This window comes from Scleropages formosus, chromosome 11, assembly GCF_900964775.1.
Source record: "Scleropages formosus chromosome 11, fSclFor1.1, whole genome shotgun sequence".
Lineage (NCBI taxonomy): Eukaryota > Metazoa > Chordata > Actinopteri > Osteoglossiformes > Osteoglossidae > Scleropages > Scleropages formosus.
In genome coordinates this window covers 12,722,030-12,748,461 of record NC_041816.1, presented here as the reverse complement: position 1 = coordinate 12,748,461, position 26,432 = coordinate 12,722,030, and the positions used below count along the sequence as shown (strand labels likewise).

At 42.5% G+C, this 26,432-nt stretch overlaps 4 protein-coding genes across 5 annotated transcripts; 1 reads left to right on the top strand and 3 right to left on the bottom strand.

Moving 5' to 3' along the window:
• Nucleotides 1-1,044: 1,044 nt before the first annotated feature.
• Nucleotides 1,045-2,484, top strand: kbtbd13a (kelch repeat and BTB domain containing 13a). The gene has a single exon (XM_018763278.2). It carries the CDS (start codon nt 1,045-1,047, stop codon nt 2,482-2,484), a length of 1,440 nt encoding a protein of 479 aa, XP_018618794.2.
• Nucleotides 2,485-4,059: 1,575 nt separating this feature from the next.
• On the bottom strand, nt 4,060-9,899 carry ubap1lb (ubiquitin associated protein 1-like b). Its single transcript, XM_018763277.2, has 5 exons — nt 9,768-9,899; nt 8,226-8,900; nt 6,796-7,005; nt 4,870-4,971; nt 4,060-4,504 (listed from the first exon to the last, which is right to left on the bottom strand). Exons 1-5 carry the CDS (start codon nt 9,897-9,899, stop codon nt 4,370-4,372), a joined length of 1,254 nt encoding a protein of 417 aa, XP_018618793.2. The 3' UTR covers nt 4,060-4,369.
• A 1,753-nt stretch (nt 9,900-11,652) lies between these two features.
• On the bottom strand, nt 11,653-15,896 carry pdcd7 (programmed cell death 7). Its single transcript, XM_018763388.2, has 5 exons — nt 14,424-15,896; nt 13,199-13,337; nt 12,547-12,777; nt 12,354-12,441; nt 11,653-12,040 (listed from the first exon to the last, which is right to left on the bottom strand). The coding sequence occupies exons 1-5, from the start codon at nt 15,726-15,728 to the stop codon at nt 11,902-11,904; spliced, it is 1,902 nt and encodes a 633-aa protein (XP_018618904.2). The 5' UTR covers nt 15,729-15,896; the 3' UTR covers nt 11,653-11,901.
• Nucleotides 15,897-16,023: 127 nt separating this feature from the next.
• clpxa (caseinolytic mitochondrial matrix peptidase chaperone subunit Xa) lies at nt 16,024-25,542 on the bottom strand. 2 transcript variants are annotated; one of them, XM_029256494.1, is made up of 15 exons: nt 25,336-25,542; nt 24,901-24,961; nt 24,034-24,194; nt 23,212-23,326; nt 22,122-22,276; nt 21,700-21,859; nt 21,008-21,049; nt 19,639-19,815; nt 19,159-19,323; nt 18,853-18,941; nt 18,440-18,604; nt 17,748-18,047; nt 17,517-17,609; nt 17,317-17,423; nt 16,024-17,220 (listed from the first exon to the last, which is right to left on the bottom strand). In XM_029256494.1, exons 2-15 carry the CDS (start codon nt 24,953-24,955, stop codon nt 17,130-17,132), a joined length of 1,875 nt encoding a protein of 624 aa, XP_029112327.1. In that variant the 5' UTR covers nt 24,956-24,961; nt 25,336-25,542; the 3' UTR covers nt 16,024-17,129. The 2 variants fall into 2 exon arrangements, with proteins under 2 accessions (XP_029112327.1, XP_029112328.1); XM_029256495.1 differs by having other exon boundaries at nt 25,444-25,542.
• Nucleotides 25,543-26,432: the final 890 nt, after the last annotated feature.

Sequence of the window (26,432 nt, the reverse complement as noted above, 5' to 3'; positions counted from 1 at the left end):
CTGTATATTCTCCAAAGCAGTGGACTCGGACCTCATCCAAAGATATTTTGTATTGTGTGAGAATGTGTCTAATGTGTCTCATGTTGAGTTAAGTGGGTGTCATATTATGTGTATCTCTGTAAATGGAGCAGTCCGATCAGGCTATGTTTGTCAAACTGCCACACACACACACACACACACACACACACACACACACACACACACACACGACTTGGAGTATCTTCTGCCACAGGTTGGTTTCTGGGTCAGAGACAATGGTGGGACGACTGGCGCGGTCAGTTGCAATTATCTATTTTTCTAGGGAAATCTGTATACATCTAACGACACTATGTGCTCAGCTTTTGAGCAGTTGGATACTGGTTTTCAACAGTTATAGAGAACAAGAGTAGGCTGAAGAGAAGGATAAAGTCAAGACAGTCCATATTATGAAACTGCAGGTAAAATTTTATTTATTTTACTTTGGTAGCAGCGCTGAAATTATTCCAGCCAGAAGACAGTTAAAGGACAATTTGCTTGCTGCTTTTACTATTTGGTTGAATACTCTTCACAAGAGATCAATGACCTTCCATATCCTTGAACTTTAACAGCCTTCCTAACACTGGCATCTCATCCAAATAACTGCACAGCATGTCCTAAAACCACAGCCAAGGACAAATGGCTATGAATTCTAAAATTATTGCTGTCTGTTGTAATGTGATCCTGTCTAAATTATTTTTTTGTTTTTCAAAGTTAACATGAAATAGATGTCTGCCACATGTCATACTGCTATCTATAGCTGGTGCTATTCTTATAGCTGTGGAAAGGAATACAAACCGTACAGTAGATACCCACAGATGTCCTACTGTCCTGAAGTGGGAACAGTTTTGTCTCTCATGGTGGAAATTATCTAGAAAAAGGGAATGATGCCTTTCTGAAACTCCATCAAGGTAACTTCAGTCTGATTTAAATTTGCTTTTCTGCAGATCCTGAGAAAGAATGTCAATGGAACCAAGCAGCTGTTGCAGATCAGAGGGGAAAAACAAAGAGCCAAGTTATGAACGAAAGATGCACTTGCAGACAGCAGACCTTAGAATAAGAGTGGAAGACAAAATTTTTATTGTTGACAAGGCTTTGTTGACACAACACTGCGAGTACTTCCGAGCACTTTTCCGCTCAGGAATGAGAGAATGTGACCAAGAGGAAATTCATTTGAAAGGGGTTCGAGCTCGTGGGTTTGTGATTGTACTCAGTGTCATGAGAGGTGAACAGCCCATCCTGGATAGCGACGAAATTGTTGATGCCATTGAATGTGCTGCATTCCTCCAGGTGGAGCCGCTAGCAAAACATCTGGTGAACATAATCAACACTGATAACTGCTTGCTTATGTGCCACACGGCAGCTACATATGGCCTGCTGGATCTTTTCCACAGCTCAGCACTGTTCATTCGAGATGCTTATTGTGACCTGAAAGAAGAGGCTAGATGTTTGCCGAAAGAGCTTGTAGAATACACCGAATCTCTTACCCCAAGCATGTATGTTACTGTTGGCACTCACTCTCCAGCCGTTGAGATGCTGCAGGACTTTATGCGCACAGTTTGCTATCTGGATGAAGATGAAAAAGACTGGAAAGTTTTAACTGACTTGCCAGCCAATGCTAGTACCACCATGGCTGGTGTGGCTGTCCTGGATAACAAGCTGTACATTGTTGGAGGGGTGCGTGACATAAGCAATAAGGTGGTGGACACGTGCTTCTGCTACGATGCCACAACTGACACCTGGAGCACTTTTACAGGTCCCCATCAGCCACGCTACAACTTCTCCCTGGTTGGGCATGACGATTGCCTGTATGCAATTGGAGGAGAGTGTGAAAGGACACCCATGTCTTCGGTGGAAGTGTACAAAGTTTCGACTGGAGTCTGGTCCCATGCTGCTCAGTTTCCTCGGCCTGTAGCTGGGACCCCATCTGCCAAAGCATTGAACAGGATTTTTATATGCTCGTGGAAGCCAGTGGGTGCCACAGACATCTATGAGTATATCCCTGCGAAAGATGAGTGGGTGCTTCTCTCAAAACTTGTAAGGCCCCATAGCTATGGCCACTGTATGGTGGCTCACAGGGATAATCTTTACGTGATGCGAAATGGGCCCTGTGACGATTTCTTGCGGTGCATGATAGACTGTTATAGTCTGACCACAGGCCAGTGGACGGCCATGCCTGGGCATTACGGCAACAGTAAAGGCGCTCTATTCACGGCTGTGGTTAGAGGGGATTCTGTGTTCACGTTTAACAGAAATATGACTCTGGAATATACTATTGAGAATAATACATGGAAACCGAAAAGGGAAATGAAGGGTTTTCCACGAATTGGCTCCTTCTGGACATTTTTGTTGAGAGTGCCAAGGACCACTAAACAGTCAATGAGAAGAGATATATTAAGCAATAATTACAAAAAATTCAGCAATCATATAGATCACTACCAGTCCTCCTTTTTGCAGTGCATTGATTGATGAATATTATAAACTATTTCATACAGTATTAAATTGTTTTTCTGCTCTTTAAACAAAAAGCAATATCTACCTTAAACAAGGCTAAATTAAATAATGTTTGGGAATTTGGTGACACTGAAAAAATGTCATTGTTTAACAGGTTAACAGCATTGATTACAACAAGAACAGTATGTCTCCAACAAAGAGCACTACTAATTTATGTTTAGTCAATGATTTAAAAAATGAAATTTCTACATTTATTTCTAAAAATTCCCTAGTTCTATGAGTTTTTGGCTTGATCATGAGTAAAAGCAAAGTTTTTTTTAAATTCCTGAGAATATTTCATGTTTGTCTTTGTTTCCATAAATTGTTACAGACCCATGCAGGAAACAGTATTAGGAACAAAACATAAAACCTTTTATCCTGTTTTTATAAAAAACACAAGCCATTTTTATCCTGTCCCATGAGTTAGCTTGCCAAAGTACTTTTAAATCTAAAAAAGGATATAAGGCTGAGGGAATAATCCCTAGGGTACTGGACCATGCAAGCAAACCCAAATTTCCATACTATGGTCTACTAAAGTAGACCACAGTATGCATAGTATAGTATAGCCCATAGTACCACACACTGAAGTCTGTAAAGTATATGAAAGAAACACACAAAAGAAAATGAAAGAACAAAGAATTCTTATTGTATTGTAGCTTCTCGTCAAATTCAGTGAACTTTTTTTCCACCAGGTCACTGGGGAATAAAAAGGCCAGATTTCCCATACACGGTACAGCTGACATCTCTTCTAAGATCAAAATGATATGCAGTGAAACTGTAGAACTTTACTAATATTTGTACACAGTTTCCCATCACTTTTAGTTATTCACAAATATGTGGAAAGAACCTCTGTGTTTCTCACAAAAAATATGTTTTTATTCATTCCTCTGGAGTCTTGTGTGGTGCCCTTGTTTCCTGATAAAATTAAACAAGATTTTCAGAACTCAGTCTTTTTCTGTATATTTATGAATATGTATAGCTTATATGCCTAAAGAAGATATAAATTTCCTTAAAATGCCACCTCATAAGCCTGTACCCGCTTTCAATAGATAACCCATGTAGTTCTGATTTTATCGAATACCATTCTGGTTTGACTTTCCAATGTATATTCACTAAAAGCAACTGATCACAACTGTTTGCATGTCCAAGATTATCAGTCTGATCATCACAGTGCAGTATAGATGCAGAAACTCACGCTTAGAGTTATGTAAAGTTTACTGAAAGAGTCATTCAACAAACAAAATATTTAAAGCGAACTAAGATTGCAGTAGTTTTTCCCTCAAACCATTCTCCGTTTTAATTATAGATTACTTTCTTTGCCTACAAGCCTATTTTTATTCATCCTGTGCTTACAAGCCTTTTTTTATCTCTGTATTAACAATTTGTGTTATCATCTATGGTAAATTTGCTGTTAAAAAATTACAAGTCCATATAAAGTGAAAGGTTACCGAAGTCTTAAGAGCTTTTGACAGCCATGTAAACACAATTTTTGATGGGAGGCAGAGATTATTTATTTAAAAAAAAAAAACTGGACCCTCTCACTCTGACCCGCTCAGTTAATTAAAAATAATTTTATTGGTTTAGACTGGTTGCAGTCATACAGTGTATTTTATCTCAACTTAAGTGATAATCTCCAGGTTTTATAAAGCCATGTCACATAGCAGTGTCTGGATATTAAATATCCTTTGTAGATGTCAGTTTATTTGTTCTCTCTCTGTGGACAGACATGTGTTAAGGGGGTTGAAATAGATTAGCTACTATTAACAACTTTGTATCATATGTTGGATGAAATATGTAATATTTGTAACTTTCAGTGTATGTTGCTGATCTATGGGAATCGTCCGTAGAGAGAACTTGTCTGTCATGCTACACGCATCATCAGCTCCTCCAGTGCTCGTTCTCGGTGGTTCTCATGAACCAGGAGCACCTCCTTAATGGTGTTCTGCTGGAAGCCCATCTCATTAAACTGAGTCAGGAGGTGCAGGAATTCCGCTGCCTGAAAGTGTTGGTACAAACAAAAAAAGGCTATCAAGACTTTTTAGTAACAAACAGTACATAATTTAGAGAGTAACTATATTGAGAAGATGGCAGAAAACTTTTCAACAGCAACACGGAAAGACCACTAGCAGACCACTGTTTAATGAGTTTAAAATCTGATGTAAAATTTCCAAAACATTTGTGGCCCAATCACACCCTACACATTTCTAAGAGGCTGGGAATTAATCTCATCGTACAGCAATGGTGTACCATGGAAGATGCTGTAGGAGAGCAGCGTAAGAGCATTATGTGACTATGCCGTGTCCTCTAAAGTCCCCTTGTAGGAGAAGGTGAAAAAGTAAAGTCACCTTTCTGATGACTCACCTTTGTCTCACAGTTCTGGAACATCTCTAGTGCCTCCTGCACCTGGGCCTCATCATAGCCCAGTTTGCACAGTCGGTCACAGGCCACCAGGTAGCTCAGTATCTGTGCAGAGCAGATATGGGAAAGTGGACAGGTGAGGCCATGGAATAACAGAAGAAGTCATAACAAACTGTCCAGTACTGCAGCACCGACCACTGTCAAATATTCAATAAAGTGCTCTATTTCCCATGACTAAAACTTGAACTGCGTGGTTAATGTTACAAATTTGGTAGCAAACACACAAATATCATGAGCTTATACCTAAAAGCTTTTAATATGTACATCCGTACATCTGTTAACACTTGCAAAAGCATATTAAAAAAGCATCTTTGCAGCTAGAGTAATATTTAAAAAGTAAAACTTGTTCACAATAATTATGTTTGCTTATCCAGTCACCTTTATTTCCTAAAAAAAATGCAAGTATGGCATGCTTCAGAAATGATCTGCAGAGTATTCAAAATTGGCAGTTTTTACTGCTGAAATCAGGTCTCTTAATGACTTGAGTGAAAAACGATACCCATAATGTGAAACATTATACGTGAGCATGTTGCATGACATGAGCCATCAGCGAAGTGAGGAGAGAATTATCCCGATTAACCAGCTTGTGAGATGATCCCTCCAGATACAGCTCTGCTTATCCTGCCATGCCAGCTGCTGCTGTCTTCACTCCCTCTAAATTATAAGTCACTAAAACTTGTCCCGTTCTCTCCAGCAGGACTTGGCTGAAAAGCTGCAAAATTTGGTGAGACACATGTCCCCCCCCCCCGAGAAAAAATGGTGAGTTTTAGGTGTTTTACTTCCAAACGCCCTGCAATCGGAGCTTATTGCTGATCCATTTAAAAAGCATCCAGAGTGAAAACAGAAAGCAAAGCACCAACACACTGGGTGACTGTGGCGAACTTAATCCTGAAGTGCGGAAATCTGTGACAGAGCGACATGTGACAGGTGCTGCGGTCAATGGAAATGCGGACCGAGGGATCGCTCCGGGACGTTTCTGGGGTGACGTCTGTGCGACTGCTGCTCCTGCCTCGTAATACAGCTCAGAGTTAACAAGGCTCTTCCGCAGAAATTGTCTCAGCGATCAGCACGTCTGCCACCGAGCCCTGAAGGGCTCTCTGTGACTCATTTGTTCCCAAAGGGAGCTGCTATGTGCTGCTGAGAATAAGATGACTAATACCAGGTTGCGGAAACTTCAGGAATCTGGTATCTATTTATATTTTCCTTTTCTCTCTAAGCAGACCAACATCAAGTTTTGGGAGCTAAAACCAGATGTGCTATCAATAAACTTTGTGAAGCTGTTAATGAGGCTCGAGCTTTATTCTGGGAAGGCTGCTGTAAAAAATAACTGCAAGCTTTCCCCTTTTTGCACAAGTTGATGTTAAGCAGTTACACACGATAATCGCCAAAAATGCAGCTATGAATCAAATCACATTAAGAGGAGGCACAAGCCTGCATGTAAGATTATTAGTTAAATCCTTCGCTGATCCTTTTATCCAAATGACTCGCAATATCTGATTTATAAAAGTGCGTATTCACTAGCGATAATCAGGCTAAGTACCTTGCTCACAGGTACTGAAGTAGTAAAAGGGAGTGCGCCTTAATCAGAAATCTTCAGGTTACAAGTTCATGTCTTTAAAATCTATGCAACCTAATTATAATAAGGGAGATAGTATAAAGGATATTTAAGGACTTTTAAAAAAAAAACACGTCTTGTAAAACTTTGGAAGTTTTCCGTAGAATGTCAACGCTTCAAAACTGATGTGCTCTGTGCCTGAGCAGCACTTAATGCGAACATCTTCAACGCAGATGAGGGCCGCTGTCCTGCGGATGAAGCTGAGCCCTACTGAGGAGCAGTGCAAGGTATCATGGTGACGCCACGTGACGGACCTGCTCTGGACTCTGCCAGCCCGTCTTCTCCAGGGTGATGATGGCCGTGCGCAGTGGGTAGCCCCGCGCCACGATGGCTTCCAGGAGATCCCGCTCCTCCTGGCTGAGAGCAGACAGCAGCTCTGCTGACGAGTCCGGCATGGAAGTGTGGGAACTCAGGGGTCGAGCTGCCGAGGCGGCCGCGGCCAGGCAGGGGTAGGGGGTCAGGGGCTGCGGAGCAAACGCAGCCCTGTGTCAGACCCACTGGTTGACGGCACAGTTCACTCTAATGTGGGACCGGTTGACATGGAAACGACCACCACTCAGCTTTGAAGATCGCTCAGTTTTACGTTTGAAATCCTACCGCTGCAATGTAAAATCAAAAACACCCACTGATTTACATTATACTGCATTGTAAATGATGCTTTGCCGGAAAAGACATTTGAAGATCAGATATGTTTGTTAATCTCAACCAACTTGGGAGGATTCCAGGAAAAGACTTTACACTAGTTATTATTAGACAGTACAGCAGGAGAAACATTTGACGAATGTCATTTGGAGCCATTTTCCCCACTGACACACAGCCTAAACAATTCTTTCTTCACTTGCTAACGTAATAAAAATTTTTTTTTTCCTGCTAATTCTCAGTCAAGCATTCAATATCTCCTAGATGAAGTGTTGTAATAGCAGAATTTTAAAATTCCAGTATGACACATGGTCTGAGTTTTCCATGACTAAAATACTTGTGATGTTTTGTGGGGATTTAAATGCCTTTTCTACCTTTTTCAGGTCTCCGTAAGCTGTGGCTACTTATAGTGAAGTCATGGGTCGTCCACTGAAAAAGACCGTTTTGGAATGTCTGTACTGGTGAAATAACCCAATCAAGTGAATAACTTTAACATGGTTTTTGGGCACAGATATGAATACATAGAAACTCTGAAGGTACAACAGAATATCAATCAGCTGGTGTTTGGTGTGTTTCATGAAACAGAGACCATCCCACATATCTTATACCATTCAGCTCTATAAATTCAAGTCTTCCTGTAAGTTTACATTTATTTATTTAGCAGATGCTCTTCTCCAAAGCAACTTCCAACAAACCCTATGTAGTGTTACCAGCCCACATACCTTATTCACCAAGGTGACTTTGCTAGATACACTACTTACACTGGGTCACTCAGCCATACATCAGTGGAACGCACTCTCTCTGTCGCTCACACACTATGGGGAACCTGAACAGCATATCTTTGGACTGTGGGAGGAAACCAGGGCACCCAGAGGAAACCCACACAGACATGGGGAGAACATGCAAACTCCACACAGAGTGAGCAGGGATTGAACCCACGTCCTCTCGCACCACCCAGGCGCTGTGAGACAGCAAGTACTTGTTATGACGGACAGCAAGTAATAAGACAGGACTGAAGAAGAGATTTGTGGGTATCACTTCTTACCAGATGATGATTCTTCATGGTAGAGATGTATTCATCAGTAGAAGGCTTTGACTCCAAGTTGCTAGATGGAGCTGAGGATGGAGGTGACATCAGCGGGCTCAGGGAATGGTTTGGGTCAACGTGGCAGAGTGACTGCTGCCTACCCTTCAGATGCCTCTGGACTCGCCCCTGGGGGGTGAGTCCCCTCGAGGTGTCCAGCACGGTCAGCGAGGACTGTCTGAAGTCTTTCCAGTTTGGGATGAATGATCCCTGCCTAGTCTGAGAGGAGCGGAGACCTTTAAGGTCTGGGAGCTTGTCCCCCATCAATGAGCCACGCGCTGCCTCTCTCCCTTCACTGAGGAGAGACACTTTTTCTCCGGCAGTGGAGTCCTCATCATCCTCAGAGTAGCCATCATCTCCTTCAGAATCAGAGATGAGGAAGTTGACCCTGGGTGCCAGGTGATGCATACTGGCCGCTGCGTTCAGGCTGTGACTCCTCATGCGCGGGGAAGGCTCCCACAGGTCGCTGTTCCTCCGGCTGGACAGTCGGCTCTCCTGGGGGCTGCTGAACATTAGCCAATACGGTGGGCAGGAAGGCAGAACCTCAGAAGGGGACTGTGGTAAGGCTGGTTGCGGCACCCTCGGGTAGCCTCCTTCCAGCCCTGCCAACACCCAGTTCTCCACAGTGAACTCATACTGCCAGACAATAGAGAAGAGACACACTGGTAAAGTCTGAAGCCTTGATAATGTCCTTTAGTGAGTACAGGTGAAATAATTAAATACTGGGAAGATCCACAACCGGTTTTGTCAGCCTGGGTGAAACTGCAGGCCTTTAAAAAGATTGGAATTTTGTAAGTGTCACATTTTCCTCAAACTACGTGAAAAGGTGCTTCCCAGCAAAGTCCAGTTTATTGTTTTTGGACCGATCGAAAGAGTACAGAACTCTAATCTTTTAGACTTTCCTCTGCAAAGCAGAAGAGTGAAATTTTAAACAATACCGAAACTCAGCACATTTCCAAATATGGCCCTTCTACAAGTGCTCAGGAAATTGGACCCATAAACTCTAACAAAGGGTTTACAGTGACATAAATGATAGAGAGATAGCACAAGTTCCAGAGAAAGCTTGCCTTATCGACAGAATAAACAAATGCCGAGAGTCCTTGTGTTCCATTCTGAGCAGATCACCAATGCCATCTAATGTCACGTAGCATAACCTTCAACAACAGGCTATTTTTGGATGGAGAACCTTAGTAAGGCATGGCTCAGCACTTGTGCACTGGTTACTGCTATGCAGTGATCATTGGAAGTCGTTTTGCAGAAAAGCATTGCGTGCTAGATGAAAAAGTGTAATGTAAGCGTGGAGTTAGCTGCGACACAACCCTTGGACAGGGCGCAGTAGCAGAATAACGTTCGTGTTCATGGTGGAAGCTGGAGTTCACGGAGCAGTAACATGTCAGGGACACGCAGCTGCTTCCCCAGCGATTCCACCATCCTGACGGTTCGTGTCAACCGGAGGCTTGGTGCGGACAGCAGCGAACTCTGGTGTGCAAGCTGGGCTCAGACCTCGGTTTCCCTCAGTATCTGGAGGTAGTCAGGAACCGTGAGCTCCGGGGCAGACACTAGCTGGATCTCCTCCACCGGTTCCTCTGGAGAGCCATTTGGGATCTTGAAAGGGACCTCATCCAGAAAGTTCATTCTGTCCCCTGCGAGAAGAATCCGCGTCAACATCAGCGTGAACTGTTTTATAAACAGTGTCACTGCTCGCAGTTTCCGTTTCTACTTGGAATTAATCATTGCATAAATGCAAATAAACATCTAATCTAGTCTATTCTAAGCTCAGCTGTGCTTTGGACTCAAGAAAAGCTGGTGTCTCCACTGTTTTCCCTGCTATATTTGTTCACCACCTTACACAATTCAGGGGCAGCAAGAGGACAAACAGATTAAGGGTTTTGGCTGGATGGTCCACGATGTGCCTCCTCAACCGTCTGCGGGGTAGCAGACAGAGAGGGAGTAGCACCCACAGACGGGTCTCGTTCTTACGGCACCTGTCCTGACCACCAGAAGGGCCAGTGGCGCTCAGCAAAATTCAAATTAGCAGCGAGCCGATTAGGACTACTCCTCCAGGGCTTCTGGTGAAACTTCATGCAAGCAGATGGTCCTGGTCTTTGTCCATGCAATCATGGCAATAGCTTAATCGCCAGAGGCTTTACAAGTACTTAATTTGTTTGCCTTCTGCTAAACCAACAAAATAATTGAAAGTTCGAGAAACAACTATCGTTTTTCTGCAGCGTACTTACTTCCGATGCTAAGACACAACACAATAAAAATGACTTGACCGGAATTTTAAATGACGTACTTGCCGAAATTTGCCTTGTTTTTACTAAGTTCCTGAAATCAGTACGTTTCAAAGAACTCAAGCATTTATAGGCTTCTCCAGTACCAGGAATTCCATAATGCATCACAGCATAACACAAAGAACCATTTTAATCAAAATAACACCTGGCTGATTAATGACTGCAATCCACATGAGGTGCAGAGATGAACTACTGCTACCTACATCCTAGAGCAGACCGCACAACACGTGGATATAATGCACGATTACTACTGAACATCACCAAAAGAAGTCACTGTATACTACCAAGTTAAAAATCCAGCCTTTACAAGAAATATATACACCAGATGTTATGTAAATCTGATTGCTTTTTTGTTCTGGCAAATAAAGTGTCACCTGTCTGAATTCTTCTGTTATCACTAAGTTATTAAATTGCTGAAACTACAATTGTCAGGAATCCCTTTGGTTTCTTCAACACTAGAGTTTCCGTCACAGAAGACAAACAATTATTAAAAAGTACTTATGTACTTGATCTACCCTTTTATCCTTAAAGTTTATATTTTCATATAAAAGCTTGCAGTTTAAATATGAAAATAAATATTTAATGACAAACTGAAAAATAAACAGCGCATTTTACAGTTGCTAGTTTGCACATTAATAGATTAAAGAATTAAAGACTAACCAACTCAGCTTTACAGTTATCCTAGGTGAATCTAAACAAACCTCCATAAATCACACAGAAAATCTGGATATTATGAGTCTCAGCAAAACCTGCACTATACTCCTGCTAAACAATGTTTCTCTGTGACACTCCATTCATTTCAAATGTACTCACGAAGTGTGCGTCCTCCCTCAAAGCAGATTCAAAGTGAGAAGCTGGAGGACCCTTTCCTCTCTTGTTCAGACATGGTGACGTGCGTTAAATCACAGATGGCTCTAGCTAATTCTCTCTGGGCTACTAATCCACTGACATAACTTACTGACATCACCTGTTTAGCTGTAACACATGGTATCGTGCCTACATGTTTAGTCTTAATCCTAACAACAAATGTCATAAATCCAAAGAGGATACTAAAAGACAATTCTGACTTTTTATATATTCATTTATTTAAAAAAAAAAATACAAGGACATTCTTACAGCTTTCATAGTGACAAATTTTTGTATAATCAAACAGTGCATATAATTTAAGGCCCACATTTGAGTCTCGGGGTAAGCCAATGACATCCTTCTCTTCTTTGGTTTCTGTCTTCTTCACCATTCTGAAACGTCTACTGGGTCAGTAAGGACTGAGTATAACACACCATTTACAGTTGCCATTCACAGCACACAGGCTGCACAGTCCTGGCTGAAAATGACACAGACAGTCAGTCTGTGAGATGGTCCTGCTTGTCAAGGGCGGTGCCCCAGGTGTCATCTGAAGGGGCCTCAGGGAGAACCCAGCCTTCGGGAATGCAGCTGCCATCAGGGTGATCTGCAGGGACGAGGTATTGATCCCACTCTCTCCTGAAGCGAAGGCAGACCATGAAAGAAAATTTTCTCAATTAAAAAGACTTAAAGGTACTAGTTAAAAAAATTAAGTATTCAGTATTTTGCAGGTTCTTGTAGATATACGTATATAATTACAGCACAACACTCAATTAAAATATGTACAACATTATGAGTATCAATCCAGCAGTTTTACACAACCTTTTTGCAAAGCGAAGTAAATTTAAATACCATCTAGAAAGAACAGCTTCATATTGTGTTTTTCTGTGATATGAAAGATGGGTCTTCAGGCCCTTGCAGTCACATTGCTTTACGAAGTCACAAACTCTACCTTGCTTGAATGAGAGTGTGTAAAGAGAGCTCTGCCTGACAGTAATACTGTCTGAAGGGCTGTAGTGGGTGATCTGGAGGCATTTCATCTGTGAAAAGAAGCACAAAGGCACTTCTAAGCTACACTTTATAAATTTTGACACTAACAATTTACCATGTTCGCCAAGTCTAAAGCTATTATGGGACCAGGTTACCTCCAAAGAGCATGGCCTCCACCTCCCGCTTTTTCTGCAGCTGCTTTTCCCTCTCCTTCCTCTGCCTTTTCTCAAGCTCTCTTTTGCGTTCCTGCTCCTGTTCTCCTTCAAGCATGACTCTGAGAGCCTTCTCCTCTGCAGCATACAGGGCGGTGCGCTTCTGAATCAGCTTCCGCAGCCTGTCCACTTGACTATCAAAAGTCTCATCGGCTTCCTTCTCAGGGTAAACACCTGTGCCAAAAAGCAAATACACAAAAGTAGAACTGAAGATGAACACTATGCTGCAGATGATCTCTGCAAACAACTGTCAGTTAACAATATATTCCATTTTCATCGCTGCAAATGTATTTAACTACGTTAGGAAATGGAATTCAGTTTAAAATGCACAGGTAAACTTCTTCGTAAATTATGCTGGGTATTGCATTTGAAAATAGCAGCTCTGGCTCCCATTTTTGGGTAATTTGGGCAAGCTTGAGCATGACACATTCCACAAGGATCTGAATATTATTCAGGACAGCCAAGTAGTTAAGTGTCCTAAGATGATGGAAAATAAAGACATACAAAAGGGAAGAACAAAAGCTTGGCAAGCACAGAAGAATGTAGAAAGAAAAAAAAAAAAAAAAAAAAAAAAGACAAGCGGCACACACCACACCTTTCCTGGCTGCTGCCTCTTTTCGTAGTTTGCGAAGCTTCTCCAGGGAACGCAAAATGTCTAGCATCCTCTTGGCATCTGCTTGCTTTTTCCTCACTTCAGACAGAACGCTGTCTGCCGCCTCCCTCAACTCCAGCTCCTATACAGAACAGGGATGCATGTTAATGTCACTGCTCACAAACAGACCAGAAGCAATGATTCAATACAGACTGAGGAAGAGAAAAAGAGGGGGGGGGGGGGGGGGAACACACCATCTCAAACAACTATGCATCAGAAACTGAAACGTGTATTTCTGTGCCCAAATTAACATCCAAACACGTCGGCTCATAAAATTACGAACACTCAACTTACGTATTTTCAAAGTCATGTACCGTTTAGGATAGGTTATTTTTACATGCATATTTGTTACCGATCTACTTTCAAAATTTCTATTTTCAGCAGCGCTGCTTATTTTTACTAGTGAGATGACAGATGGTACTAAAGAATAACCAAAAAATAGATGTGCGAGACATTTTTAATCCAATTTTGTTCCGCAACGTTTACAGTTTGTGTGTGCTGTGTGACTAAGAGCGACAGTAATAAGTTCTATTGAAACCATCGAAACTAAACTGGGTGCAACAAAAGAAAGTGAGTTATAGAGCTATAACTATGCTACATTTTACTGTGACTTACAAGCCATGCTTTTGGAAAAGATGCTGCACCACTGTAGCTTTACACTGGACAACTGGTTATGGACAATAAATGGGCCAGCTGGTAGTGTAGTGGTTAGAAGTCCTGCCTTTAGACCCAAAGGTCTCAGGTCTGATCCCCACCCTCTGGCTATAATACCCTTGAGCAAGGTACTTACCGTAAAATTACCCAGCTGTATAAATAGGTAAATAATTGTAGGTAGATAACATTTAAATCACTTTGGGAAAAAAAAAAAAAAAGCATCAAATGAATTAAAAATGATATGAAACAAGTTAGAAATAATTGTTGTGGCAGAATAAGCTGGCACTACTATTATAATGCTTTAATTTTAGGCAACGTACTTCTTGTTTGGGAACAATTACTTTTTTACCCATAATAAATAATGGTAATTCAGCCCTCACACAAAAGAATTTGGCTAAGCGGGGCACTTCTTCATGTGGAATGGCTATATTTGCAAATTGTGCCCTCTGTAGGTACGAGCTATATTACACACAATGCTCTGTGATTGAAGAACAGTTATGAGTGTGACTGGTACCCGTTTCTTTTCCTCAGCTTCGTGAATGCGCTTCATCCGCCACTTGTCTATGAAGGCCTCTTTCTCGAGAACTCTCGCTTCCTTTTCCTTTCTTTCTTGAGCCAGCTCATTTCTCCTGCGCCGAATCCTGGCTCTCTTCTTGCGTAGTGAGGCCGCTTTCTTCTTGCAAACGTCTATGAAAGAAGGGTCACCGAAGATGCTTAATTTGCGTTGCAGCTCATCCCTCATCTCCGTAGCCTTGGCATAGGAGTCCGTCCAAAAGCTTTCGTTCTCCGTGTTTTGTTTCAAAGCCTGGCACACGAGGGACAACTGTGACACCAAGCGATCAGCGCCGTACAGCGTTTCCCTCACTCGGCTGATGGACACGGAGGGATCGCCATCCGGGTGCTTTGAAGTCGCTCTCTCCCCTAGTTTTCCGTCCAGCATAAACTGGGAAAGCCACTGTCGGTCTAGGCGTCTCTGCGCCGTTTCAGCATCCGTATGCGGAGGCCGCACGTCCTTCGGGTGTCCATCGTCCTGCCAGCCTGGGTTCTCCTGGTGGTCCGGGTGCCATCGCTCCCGGGGTGCTTCCACCTCAGGTGGGCCATACCTGTCCCCCGCACTCCTTTCTCTGAAGGTGTGAGCGTAGCCATGAGCACCAAACCCAAACTGGCTCAAATGTGCTCCAGAGTTCTCATTAAAATCCCTGCTGAAAGAATCATGCCCCCCCACCTGTGCCCGTGGCCCACCGCGCCCTTGCTGCGCTGGATCGGCCAGCCTCTCCGGTGTCGTGTACTGAACACGGGAAGCCGGATCCGGGAGCCTCTGGGCGGCATCACCGTGCCCCCCGTGTCCCGGACTCGGCTCCGACCGGAAAGGAAGCGGCGGCGGCAGCGGCAGCGGCGGTCGACTCGGATCGAACACGTCCCGCATGGTGGACGCCGCACTACTAGGAGGCCGAAAGGGAAAACCGTGCTGATAGGGAGGAAAAGGTGCTCTGTAGCCCGGCGTGTCCGCTCCGCCATGGTGAGCATCCGCCGACGCTGTAAAACTTAAAGAGCTCCATGATGATGATTCTGTCTGAACACGATCCGCTCTTTGCATGATCATCATGTTGGTCATCTGCTGCGCCGGCGGCGGTGCCTGCTGCTGGAAGACACCCGGACCTGCCCAGTACCCCCCGGCTACCGCTGGGTTTTGGAACTCGTTCGGAAACACACTTCTTCTCAAATCAAACGAGCCCCCGGGATGCGGCGGGGGACTCCTCCTGCTGCATGACTGCTGTGTCTGACCTCCCGAGAACGCTCGAAATGTTTGTTTTTCCATATTCTTCTTCTGGCCTCGCCGTATCAGCACAATAATACCATTTTACACACGTCATAAAGGTTTCACGACCTGCGTTTTAAAAACAGCGGAAGACGAAAACCAAAAGGCATATCGAAGCACCTCGGTATCGTATAGTCGCACACGGCGAAGCCGACTGCCGTAGTATCAACAACCACTTCCGCGATGTTGCGGGCACCTGAACGTCGTTGGTTTCGCGCTTCGGCGCCCCCTGAAAAGCGAACAGCGCCACCATGAGCCCTGGAGGCCCCACTTCAAATACAAACTGCGATGAGCATTTATTTAAAACAAGCTTTTATTCGTATTTGTATACATATGTCTCATTTACGTACGTAAACAGTCACATCCTCGGGTTCATGTTTTTAGGTTTGCCCCCATTCGCTTGCGTGAGTTATATCAAAGAGAATTAGGTGTTTTCAAAGTAAAATCACTTTTTTTTTTTCCTTTTTAAACAATATACACAATATACACAGTTCAGCCAGCTGGTTGGGACATGTTTAAAAAAACCGTAGCGGTTCGACCTGAACGCTGCATTAATATAATCATGGCTTTCGCGGGAAGGCTCATTGAATCATACTGCTCACAAAGTCGTACACCTTAGCGTTAAAATAACTGCACGAAATGTTTGAAAGAAGCCAGACAAGAATTCCCTCAGACCCACGCTGCAAATACGCTTCCTTTTACATCAGAAAGGACTGGTGTCGTGCACGGCCACTGTTTGCTATCCACAGGAATATACTAAAAATTAATTTAAACTGACAGTAGCCTAAAGGACCAGCTACAAAGGTCACGTTAAGTATAATCGTGTTGGTCCAGGTGGGTAACACTTTAGAAAGGGAAGTGAGGGGAAGTTGGGAAGAGAAAAACTTGGTAGCTAAAAAAAACATCAGCTTTGTTATACCCCATCAGAGGTTTGCTTGTGAAAGTCAGGACAATGGCAGAAAAAGTATCAAAAACAGCCTAGATACTCACAGAATTTCATTCTCTTAACACAATTATAGCTGTAATCGATACGTAGCTTGGCAAAATGCTTTACGCTATGATCCCGGCTCTGCCTGTTTTGTTCCAGAACCATTTCAGTGAAGTTAATGAAACAAAAACTATACACTCAATTTCAGTTGTTGACAAAATAAAATGTACACAAACAAAAATGGTAACAGTCTTCCAGCAAAGGAAACCAAATGTAAAGTTAAAGGTTGTTAATAAAACTCGTTACTGAAATGTATAGAAATAAACAGGGACCAAGCATTAAATTGCTTCTGAATAACAATCTCCTTCTCAACTATATGTGCTTAATTCTACTGGGATTGACCAACGGGGTGTTTTCTTAACTGGTGGAATTTTGTCAGACGTTTTGAGAGGCTCATAAACGGAACAGTGATGTCAGTTATTGGCTATGTCTGCCTGCCGAGGCCAACTTTCCTCTTCGATCCCAGAATCATATTCCTCATCAGTGGTTTCTTTAGCAGGGGCCCTGAAAGATAAAAAGAAAAGACATTAAGGAATTAACTTTACCACAGAAAGAACCTCTCAGTTCAGATGATGCAGAAGTTTCAGCATTTGTCTTTACCTAATATATCTAGGACTTAATTTTCCTTGAACTACGCCCGTGTTCACCTCCACAGCGATGATGTCAGAATGTGGCACCTCAAACATAGGGTCAAGCAGCAGCTTTTCCTGTCAAAGATACAATATACATGAAACACAACGTTAGCAAGAAAACATGGATACGAAGTGCCAGCTTATAATTTCTTGTATTCACTGACTTACCATAATGGACCGAAGTCCACGAGCACCAGTCTTCCTCTCCAAAGCCAATCTGGCTATGGCTTGCAAGGCATCTGGAGTCATATTTAGTTCACACTACAATGCAGCCACAGTCATATAAATGTTACAATTTATAGAAATTGACCTTTCTGTAAAAATGGGTAATCTGTGTGCAGGTTCATTAAAATAAAATGGTAACCCAGGGTCAGGGAAGCAGAATCGGGAAGGGCTGACCTTGTCCATGCTGAAGAGTGCCTGATACTGCGGCACCAAGGCGTTACGTGGCTCCGTCAGAATGCGCACCAGTGTCTCTTCGTCCAGGCTGTGCAGCGGCACCACCACGGGAAGGCGTCCCACGAACTCAGGGATCATGCCGAACTCGATGAGGTCGCGAGCCTCCACGAGGCGGAGCAGCCGGTCCTTTTCTTCCATCTCCTGCACTGTGTCCACCTCACCGCTGCTGTTGGCTAGGTCGGCGGCAGCCGCGGCGCGACGCCCCTTGCCTAAGTTGGACGGTGCACCAAAGCCAAGGTACTACATCACAGGAAGGAGCACACAGAATAAAGTTAGTTTTCAGTTAAGAAGTTGATTTTCTAGGGGGCGTGGTAGTGCGGCGGGTTCAGCCGGTGCCCGCTGTGTGACGGGTCTGAGGTTCAAGCCTTGCTTGGAGTGCTTGGCAATGGACTGGTGTCCCGTCCTGGGTGTGTCCCTTCCCCCTTCGGCCTTGAGCCCTGCGTTGCCGGTTAAGGCTGTGACTTGCCGCGACCCCACTCGGGACAAGCAGTTTTTGACAATGGATGGATGGATGAATTTTCCAAGAATTACAACGATTTCTAAGACTTTGAGAAAGTTCAAATGAAGATGCCACATGAGATCTTGTTTAATCTTTGCAAACTGGCTGCAGAGTTAACGGACGTAACGCTCACCTTTTCATTCTTCCTCCTGCTGATTATCCTATCAAGCCCATTAAAAGCACCAGATGCTACAAACAGAATGTTTGTTGTGTCCACTTGAACCGTCTCCCCTCTTAGCTTTCTCGAGTTTTTCTCAGGCACATTGACGACCGTTCCCTCCAGAAGCTTGAGTAAGCCCTGCCAAAGTAAACACAAAGTAAAATAAGAGCTGACATCCAGACAGGCATAGGGCAAATTAACAGTGACGTGGTAATTTAATGATTTAAGTGAAATGTAATCATTTTATATCATATATGCATAACAGGTCAAACACAATTCCACTAATTGCAGTCTGCAAGTTTGAGAATTGCCAGACACACGCTCTGTTATGAAAATAATACAGTATAACACAAACACATCCTTATGGTTTTTTTTAATGTGCTCACTTGTTGAACTCCTTCCCCGCCCACATCTCGCAACTGATGAATGCCAGGAACACTGCCAATCTTATCAACTTCATCCAAGAAGACTATACCTGTGAGCATAAAAAAAAAATATGAATAAGCCACCTCTGTTGAAAAAGGTTCCAGTTTTGCAGGTATAAAACCATAACAGCAAACAGAGAATTGAAATGTATTCATAGAAATTCCCTCCCTCCTTCAGAACTCAAAAATTAGCCATTAGGCAGCCATTTAACAGCCATTAGCTGTTTAAGAAACTCTTAAAAATATATTTACACATTAAAAACCAACCTTGCTGAGCTTTCTCAACTGAATAGTTTGCATCCTGCAGCAGCTTTGCAATCACAGACTCGATGTCTTCTCCCACATATCCAGCCTGAGTCAGTGTGGTACAGTCACAGATGGCAAATGGAACATCCAGGCATTTAGCCAGAGTCTGGGCCAACAGGGTTTTGCCTTTTACGGGGACACATTGGACACTGTCAAACTTCAGGAAAAATTACAAGTAACAATATTACACGCACACGCACACACACTGGCTGAAGTTGCTTGTCCCAAGTGGGGTTGCAGTGAGCCAGAGCCTAACCTGGCAACACGGGGTGTAAGCCTGAAGGGGGAGGGGACACACCCAGGACAGGACGCCAGTCTGTCACAAGGCACCCCAAGCGGGACTCGAACCACAGACCCACCGAAGAGCAGGACCCGGCCAAACCCGCTGCACCACCGCGCCTCCTAGTATTATACCATTCCAGAAACAACTTGGAAAAATACCTGATCCAGTGGGGCCCAGCAGGACAATATTGCTTTTCTCCAGTTTGATGTCACTGTGGTTGGAATCAAGGACTTCACCTCCCCTCAGTTCCTGAGAAGCCGGCTGGTCCATCTGTTGCTGCATAGAGGCGCCAAGCGCTTTGCCATGAGGACTGATCCCAGCTATCTGAAGCAGCTCTGAAGCAAAAAAGGAACAAGATTATGATTCTCCTTTTGTTTTCATAGTTTTTTTTTTTTTAAATACTCAACACAGGAACTACACTTAAAATTAGTCGACACACCTAACTTCAGACAAGAAACACCCCAAAACATACAAGAGCAATGCAATCAAATGCAAAATACAATTCATCTAGAATCTACTGTACATAGCTTTAGAGAACATTTACCACAATTAATTAAATTTCACTCTCCCACAATCGTTAGTGGAATTTTAGAACAGTGAATAAATAACGACTTCATTTTAAAGCTGAAAAACATGGGTTTGAATCCAACCTCCTGCTGAGGTTAGCAACGAACTAAAGGTAGCCTAAATTGCTGGACTAAAACTACATGGCTGCATAACTTTGTAAATCATTCTAAACAATTGCAGTTGTCATAGTGTATAAACTTGCCACTGTAAGCTGCCTCAGATAATGGAGTCAGCTAAATAATGGTTCACAAAAATTTTAAGTGCTACCGTTTGCAAACCAGACAAAGCAAGATCATAGTATATTATACCTTTATTTTTAAATCAACACTCAGGACAATTTGGAGTAAAATAATAATAATACATATTCTATATTATATATAGAATAATATATTACATATATTATTATTATTATTATTATTATGTATAAATTTCAGTACTGAAGTTCATGATTTCCTTCTTCAGGGGTACTCTGGAATCATTGGCCTAATATTAAATTTTTAAAACAAGTCAGCACACAGTCATTAGGTAAAAGTTCAGTCTGTTAATCAACATGTTTCACTCAGTTTCACTGTACAGTTACAGCAAAGAGATAGTCTGAGCGCTGATGTCAACAACTAGGCCACTTTATCTGTATGAACCCTGATAGAGTGCAGCAAAATTTTGCCTGGAATTATCGCCATCAACATGCATGATATTTGGAAAAGATAACCAACATACTGCTTTTCAATGGCATTTGTAACATCCAGCAGTTGCATTTTGTCATTTCATTTTAGTTAATTTGGAGTTCAGAAAGCACCGGACCAAGACAATTTGACAACCATAGGATTGTGGCATTTGTAGAACATAATCAATTAGGTCAGTTAAATGAAAAGAAGGTAGATGATACATTTGCTGGAAACGGGACATACAGACCAGAAGCGTAATACCACACTTGTAAAAGGAACAAGAAATTGCACTTACTTGTAAATCTATATTCATCCTCCCGTCTTCTTATCTCTAGCTCTACAAGAACAGGGTGAAAGTCAATAAATTAAAGGGTGGTTACAAGATTATCTGTAACTCAGCAGCTGGCAACTGGTACATGTGCTCCACAGGTTGCACTGCTATACAAAACAGGATCATGTCTGAACCCATAAAAATCAGTTTCATCCTGTACACAGCTAAACCTGAAAAATTTAATAAAATAAAGCTAATCATGTCACATTTTATGTTTGCTGGACATATGCCAAACCACAGATAATATTGCAAGAAACACCCAAGTATGAATAATATTACTATTAGAGTGCATTTAATGATTCAGTGATCCAGCGTAGATTTAACTGACCTCTGGGGGACTCTGTGATTTTTACAACATCAATCCTTCAACTTAAAGACTTAACTGTTTATTAGAAATAAAATTAATCAGTTTTAAAAATTAGCCCCGAAAAACCATCAAATTACAAGATGAGCAAGTTGCATTGAAAGCAGGGCATGATCAAACAGCGAGCCTCTCATTTAACATAAAAAGAGTAAATGCATACATCATTTAGGTTTCCTCTTTGAAAAAAATTAAATATTTTAAAAGCCAAGCAGCGGAAAAGTGCAAAGAAGCACCAGTTTGGTAAGCAGGTGTTCTCAGCCATGTGCAGAATAAAGGCCAGGACAGTACGAACCTCGTGGTGTCAACGAAGACTGTTTGTCCACCTCGGCCTGCTGCCGGGTTCCCGTTGGCATGTTGCTATAGATGCGCTTGTAGTGATTGTACACAGCCACTGACAGCACCTTTTTAGCATAGGACTGGCCTACCACATACTTATCCAAGTATGCATAAATCTGAGAAGCAGTTAGAGAAAATAAGGGAAAAAAACATTACCTTCAGAGTCAGATATGTATAATGTGGAGGTCAGGGAGAGACAGATGCAAATACACCATATTGTGATTTTAAATTGATTCAACCGACTTGGGTTTAGCTTGTTCAAACCTGAAGGTCTAGGACAAAACGCCCAGTTTACGCATACATTGTTAATATCGTTCTGCATGATAAGAGTGTTTCAAAGACAACAGGTTGTTGAGATCTAACAGTATTTCTTGTTACCTTTTTGGGTGGTGGAGGTGGCCTCTGCTGAAAAGCCAATTTAACAGCTTCAGCTGCAGACTCGGGCTCTTTGTTCAAGCTTTTCTTGGAATCCATCTCCGAGAGCACCACGAAAAAGTGATGACAGTTTTCACATTTAACGAAGCGTGTCGAAGCTGCCGATATGGAGAAAAATTGCTCGTAAGTGCCTTAAATCCCAGCAATCCAAAGCACTTTTATTCTCCAGTGGAGGTAAAAATACAAAAATAATCACACCAAGGACATCAAATTAGTCACGTGACCAGCGTATCACACAGATGGCCTGCTCGGCTACCAGATAGCTTTGACTGACCCAACTGTTTATTGAGCGCAAAACAAGTCCTGTGGAGAGTTATCGGTGGAACTTTTTGAACCAGTTTATTCTAGGGTCACTTATCACAGTGCAAGTCTCCGTGATTATGCATACATACATATATACATACATATGCTGATTGTGACTGGGAGCTCCAGGTAATGCTCTTACACTTGTATGAGGTACCTTAAGATTCCCAGCAATAATCTAAATAGCTATGTGTATCAGCTATGAATATAGTGGAAATCTGCGTAATCTTCAATACACAACACCACCAATAACAAGGATGTTGGATGTTTTTACGTTTACATTTTGCTTTTCTCCAAAGCGACTTCCAACGAACACTGAATAGCAGTATCAGCCCACAACTTATTCACCCAAGGTGACTTACACTGGTAGATACACTACTTACACTGGGTCACTCATCCATACATCAGTGAAACACACTTTCTCTGTAACTCACACACTATGGGTTACTAGAGTCAGCAATCCACCTGAACAGCATGTCTTTGCATTGTGGAAGGAAACCAGAGCACCCAGAGGAAACCCGCGCAAACAAGGGTAGAGCGTGCAAACTCCACACAGACTAAGCAGGGCTCCAACCCATGTTCTCTCGCACCACCCAGGTGCTGTGAGGCAGCAGTGCTACTTGCTGTGCCACCCATGTTGCCTTGTATAAAGTACTGTTTTCATAGACAACCACAGTACTGTTATTAACTTACCAATAAGCACTAGGGTTCAGACAGAGACAGGACTTACAGACAAATGTCTCAACATGAGTACAGGGATCTCCACATTTGGGACAACGAAGCTGGTTTCCTCCTTTCCCCGAATTTCCAGAAGATCTTTTACCACCGCCTTCAACAGATGACTTCTAGTGTGAAAAGAGCATATCAAGGAGAACTTGGAATGTAGAAGAAAACACCAACTGGGGTCAACATATGACATGCTTAAAAATGTTAAGTCCTTAAGCAAGGTATCATCAAACAACAATAACTTCATTAAAAGCCCCCCCCCCCCACTGTAATAACACTACTTCCTATTTTGTCATCATGTCCCTAGGTGTTTGTGATTTTCAAATTCACGACATTCATAACAAATAACAGCACACAATCTATAAACACACATTTAAGTAATGGGTAAATGTATAATAGGGACAAGCGGTTTCAGACTGTGTGTGTGTAAATATATAATAAAGCTTTTACACTTTGTTCCACAGGAGCAACATGAATGTTTCAGAGAACTCAGGAAGCCCTGCACACTGAGAAATTTTACTGAGGACTATCCAGGACTGTAATCGTATTTCCTTGTCACTTTGTGTGGAAGTCAGTAATAAATCACTTTATGTATTCGTTCAATCCGAGGAGGATACGGAAACACTGAGGACCTATAAAATGTAAGGAAAATTGTAATACTGTGAGCTTTTAAGCTGCCTTAGAAGTCAGCAAAGCAGGTATAAAATGACACCTGAAACCTGTCATAATAAGTGAACAACCAAATGGATGATTTGATTAAAGTGAACAACATTTGCCCTGTTAAAGATCATGAAGCATTCCTATGAAGGAACATAAATGAGTATACCTTTCCGCCATCTGCAGAGCCATCCTTTGTTGTTCCCTCCTTGGATGCAAAATACACGGACGTCTCCGAGAACGATCTCGAAGGGACTCTGGGAGCCAGGTAAACTTCGTGAATTCCCGGCCTGATCAGGGCAAACAGCTGAACCCGAGAGCAAGAGATTCCTTCAAGAAAGCAAGACATCTGCCTAACCATCTCTTCTGTCCATTCATGATGCCACTCATAATCTTTCACATTCTTAATCCTCCCTAGTTGCCATTCAGTTCTGTGATTTTTTTTTTTTTTTTTTGTGAAATTAATAATGATTGTTGTTTGGTACAGTACTGGGCTGATTTTGTGTAACAACATTATATCTCACATTTTCATAATAATCCATGAACTACCAACATCTTCTAGTTATCTAATCTTGCAACCTTGCAAGCACTTTTTTTGTACAAACCTTACTGTCACCTTGGATAAAAAGCCAGCCACATGAAGACTAATAGCAGTAACAGTGGGAGTAAAGAAGAAATTCTATCAAAAATGCAATGAAACATGTAACTTCCCTAGTCCGAATAATACCAACCTTTCTGCACCATACCAGAACACACCAAATTTAAATTTGTACACATTTTTTCAAAGGACATCCATAACACTACTATGTAAACTCAACAACAACAAAACGAAATTCATACCTGAGACGCATCATAAACGGCTGAATATTCACACAAGAATTATATCCCTTTTCTACATATTCAGCAAGCAAAGTGTCACCATAAGTACTGTACTGTTCAGACTAAGCGCACACGTCACTGTCAGCAGCGCCGCCGGAGCGTGATGCGCGCGAGGAAGGAGAGCGCAGCGCACGTGCGCAAGTGCAGCGCTGCTCACCTTTCTGAGCGGAGCCCAGCAGAAGCCTGGCAGCAGAGGAGCACGTACAGGACATGGCCTTCTTCGCAGCAGCCGCACCGGAGAAAGAGAGAAAAGTTGGCTACTAACACCGTGTGTGAATCGGGAGCACAATGGCCGCGGCCGTAAATTCACGTTCATTCGTTAAGGTGCCAGCTCAGTTCTGCTGTGCCGTCGGGGCAGAGAGAGAGACGGAAGAGACAGTGGGCTGGGCTCGGCTCGGGGATGGGGGGGTAGGCCCAAGCCTGCCCAAGAAAGAGAGGCACCACAACTACAGCCATTGTTAACACACGCACCTGGCATCAAGCGGCCTAACAGCTGTGATTCACCATTACTTAAGTCACGTACATACATAGTAACGCACCCGGACCACCAGTTATTTAAACTACTGACACGGTGCCGATCTACACCACTCACCGCGGCGGTGTTATGCTCCGTTCGCTGCGTGAAAATACTCAAGTCAGACTGTCAGATTATTGTCGTACGGTACCGATCACATGTGCGATCATGCCGGTGTGTCAATACCGATCCGGGTGCCCTGTAATCCCACGATGTGGCTAACTGGGTCGGCGACAGAGCACTTCAACGGCCTGCTCTTTCGCGTCTGTTTCAGCCCGACTTTGTGCAAACAGAGATAGTTACTACTGTACGAGATCGACAACTCCACCTTTGTTTGCGCTACATCGTGCGGTGAATTTAACCGGACCATACCAACATTGGATTTCATCTGGGATACACAGTATTAACTCCCGTTTTCATAGAATGAAGAAAAATATGTATATTATACTACGTATGCATTTACAAGTAAAGCAGAAATCTTCCCACATTCTGATTGTTTACAAAAATAAGTGTGTCTTTGCCATTCAAGTAAATTTCATAAACACATTGTGGGTGAATTTTAGTTTGTACAAAACAATTTTAACAATTGTTTTGCAATAAGTTTGGATTATATTAATGTCAACATTTTTGGTTAATCACTTTTGTACCGCATCGTCGCACAAAACGTAACACGGAAGCAGTTGTGTGAGTCAACTATATTACAGTTGTGAGAATATCTATACTCTAAATAATACCACATTTATTGGAGGTAGAAGGTAAGACACGCCTACTAAGTGACAGCTTAGCCTCTGTTTTTTATCCGTTAAGTTTTTAAAAATTTGCCTTAGCTCATGACTGAAGATAAACAAGTTCTCGTATACATTTAAAACATTTTTTCTACGTCTTTCCTATTAAATCTAATGACCGTGTTCAAGAACTAACCTCGGGTATAATAAAACATAACAGACAAAAGGAAATATGTTGCTGTAGACACAGAGTAGTGACAAAAGATCTGTATTATTATTCAATTCTCAAGTGAAGATAAAACTTCGTAACGAACGTCCTCCCATTTGGAAATATCATATGTTTGGCGATTAAAATTCCTTTATTTTTGTTGGACAAGGCAAGGGTATGATTATTCTAGTATTTAATGCTGAATTACATTCTGACGATTATTTCAAAAGCGATTTTCATTG

What these genes read in the sequence shown, in the direction of transcription:
- ubap1lb (XM_018763277.2), bottom strand. Translation starts at nt 9,899, where the DNA reads ATGAACTTTCTGGATGAGGTCCCTTTCAAGATCCCAAATGGCTCTCCA. An exon ending in GCTGGCAGAGTCCAGAGCAG is followed by an intron (nt 4,972 to 6,795) that starts GTCCGTCACGTG and finishes TGCTCTGCACAG; the next exon opens with ATACTGAGCTACCTGGTGGC. An exon ending in TCCAGAACTGTGAGACAAAG is followed by an intron (nt 4,505 to 4,869) that starts GTGAGTCATCAG and finishes CAACACTTTCAG; the next exon opens with GCAGCGGAATTCCTGCACCT.
- clpxa (XM_029256494.1), bottom strand. Translation starts at nt 24,955, where the DNA reads ATGTCCTGTACGTGCTCCTCTGCTGCCAGGCTTCTGCTGGGCTCCGCT. An exon ending in GTGGACTTCGGTCCATTATG is followed by an intron (nt 17,424 to 17,516) that starts GTAAGTCAGTGA and finishes TATCTTTGACAG; the next exon opens with GAAAAGCTGCTGCTTGACCC. An exon ending in TTAAGTCCTAGATATATTAG is followed by an intron (nt 17,221 to 17,316) that starts GTAAAGACAAAT and finishes TTTATCTTTCAG; the next exon opens with GGCCCCTGCTAAAGAAACCA.
- kbtbd13a (XM_018763278.2), top strand. Translation starts at nt 1,045, where the DNA reads ATGCACTTGCAGACAGCAGACCTTAGAATAAGAGTGGAAGACAAAATT.
- pdcd7 (XM_018763388.2), bottom strand. Translation starts at nt 15,728, where the DNA reads ATGGAAAAACAAACATTTCGAGCGTTCTCGGGAGGTCAGACACAGCAG. An exon ending in GGAGGCCATGCTCTTTGGAG is followed by an intron (nt 12,442 to 12,546) that starts GTAACCTGGTCC and finishes TTCTTTTCACAG; the next exon opens with ATGAAATGCCTCCAGATCAC. An exon ending in CACACTCTCATTCAAGCAAG is followed by an intron (nt 12,041 to 12,353) that starts GTAGAGTTTGTG and finishes CCTTCGCTTCAG; the next exon opens with GAGAGAGTGGGATCAATACC.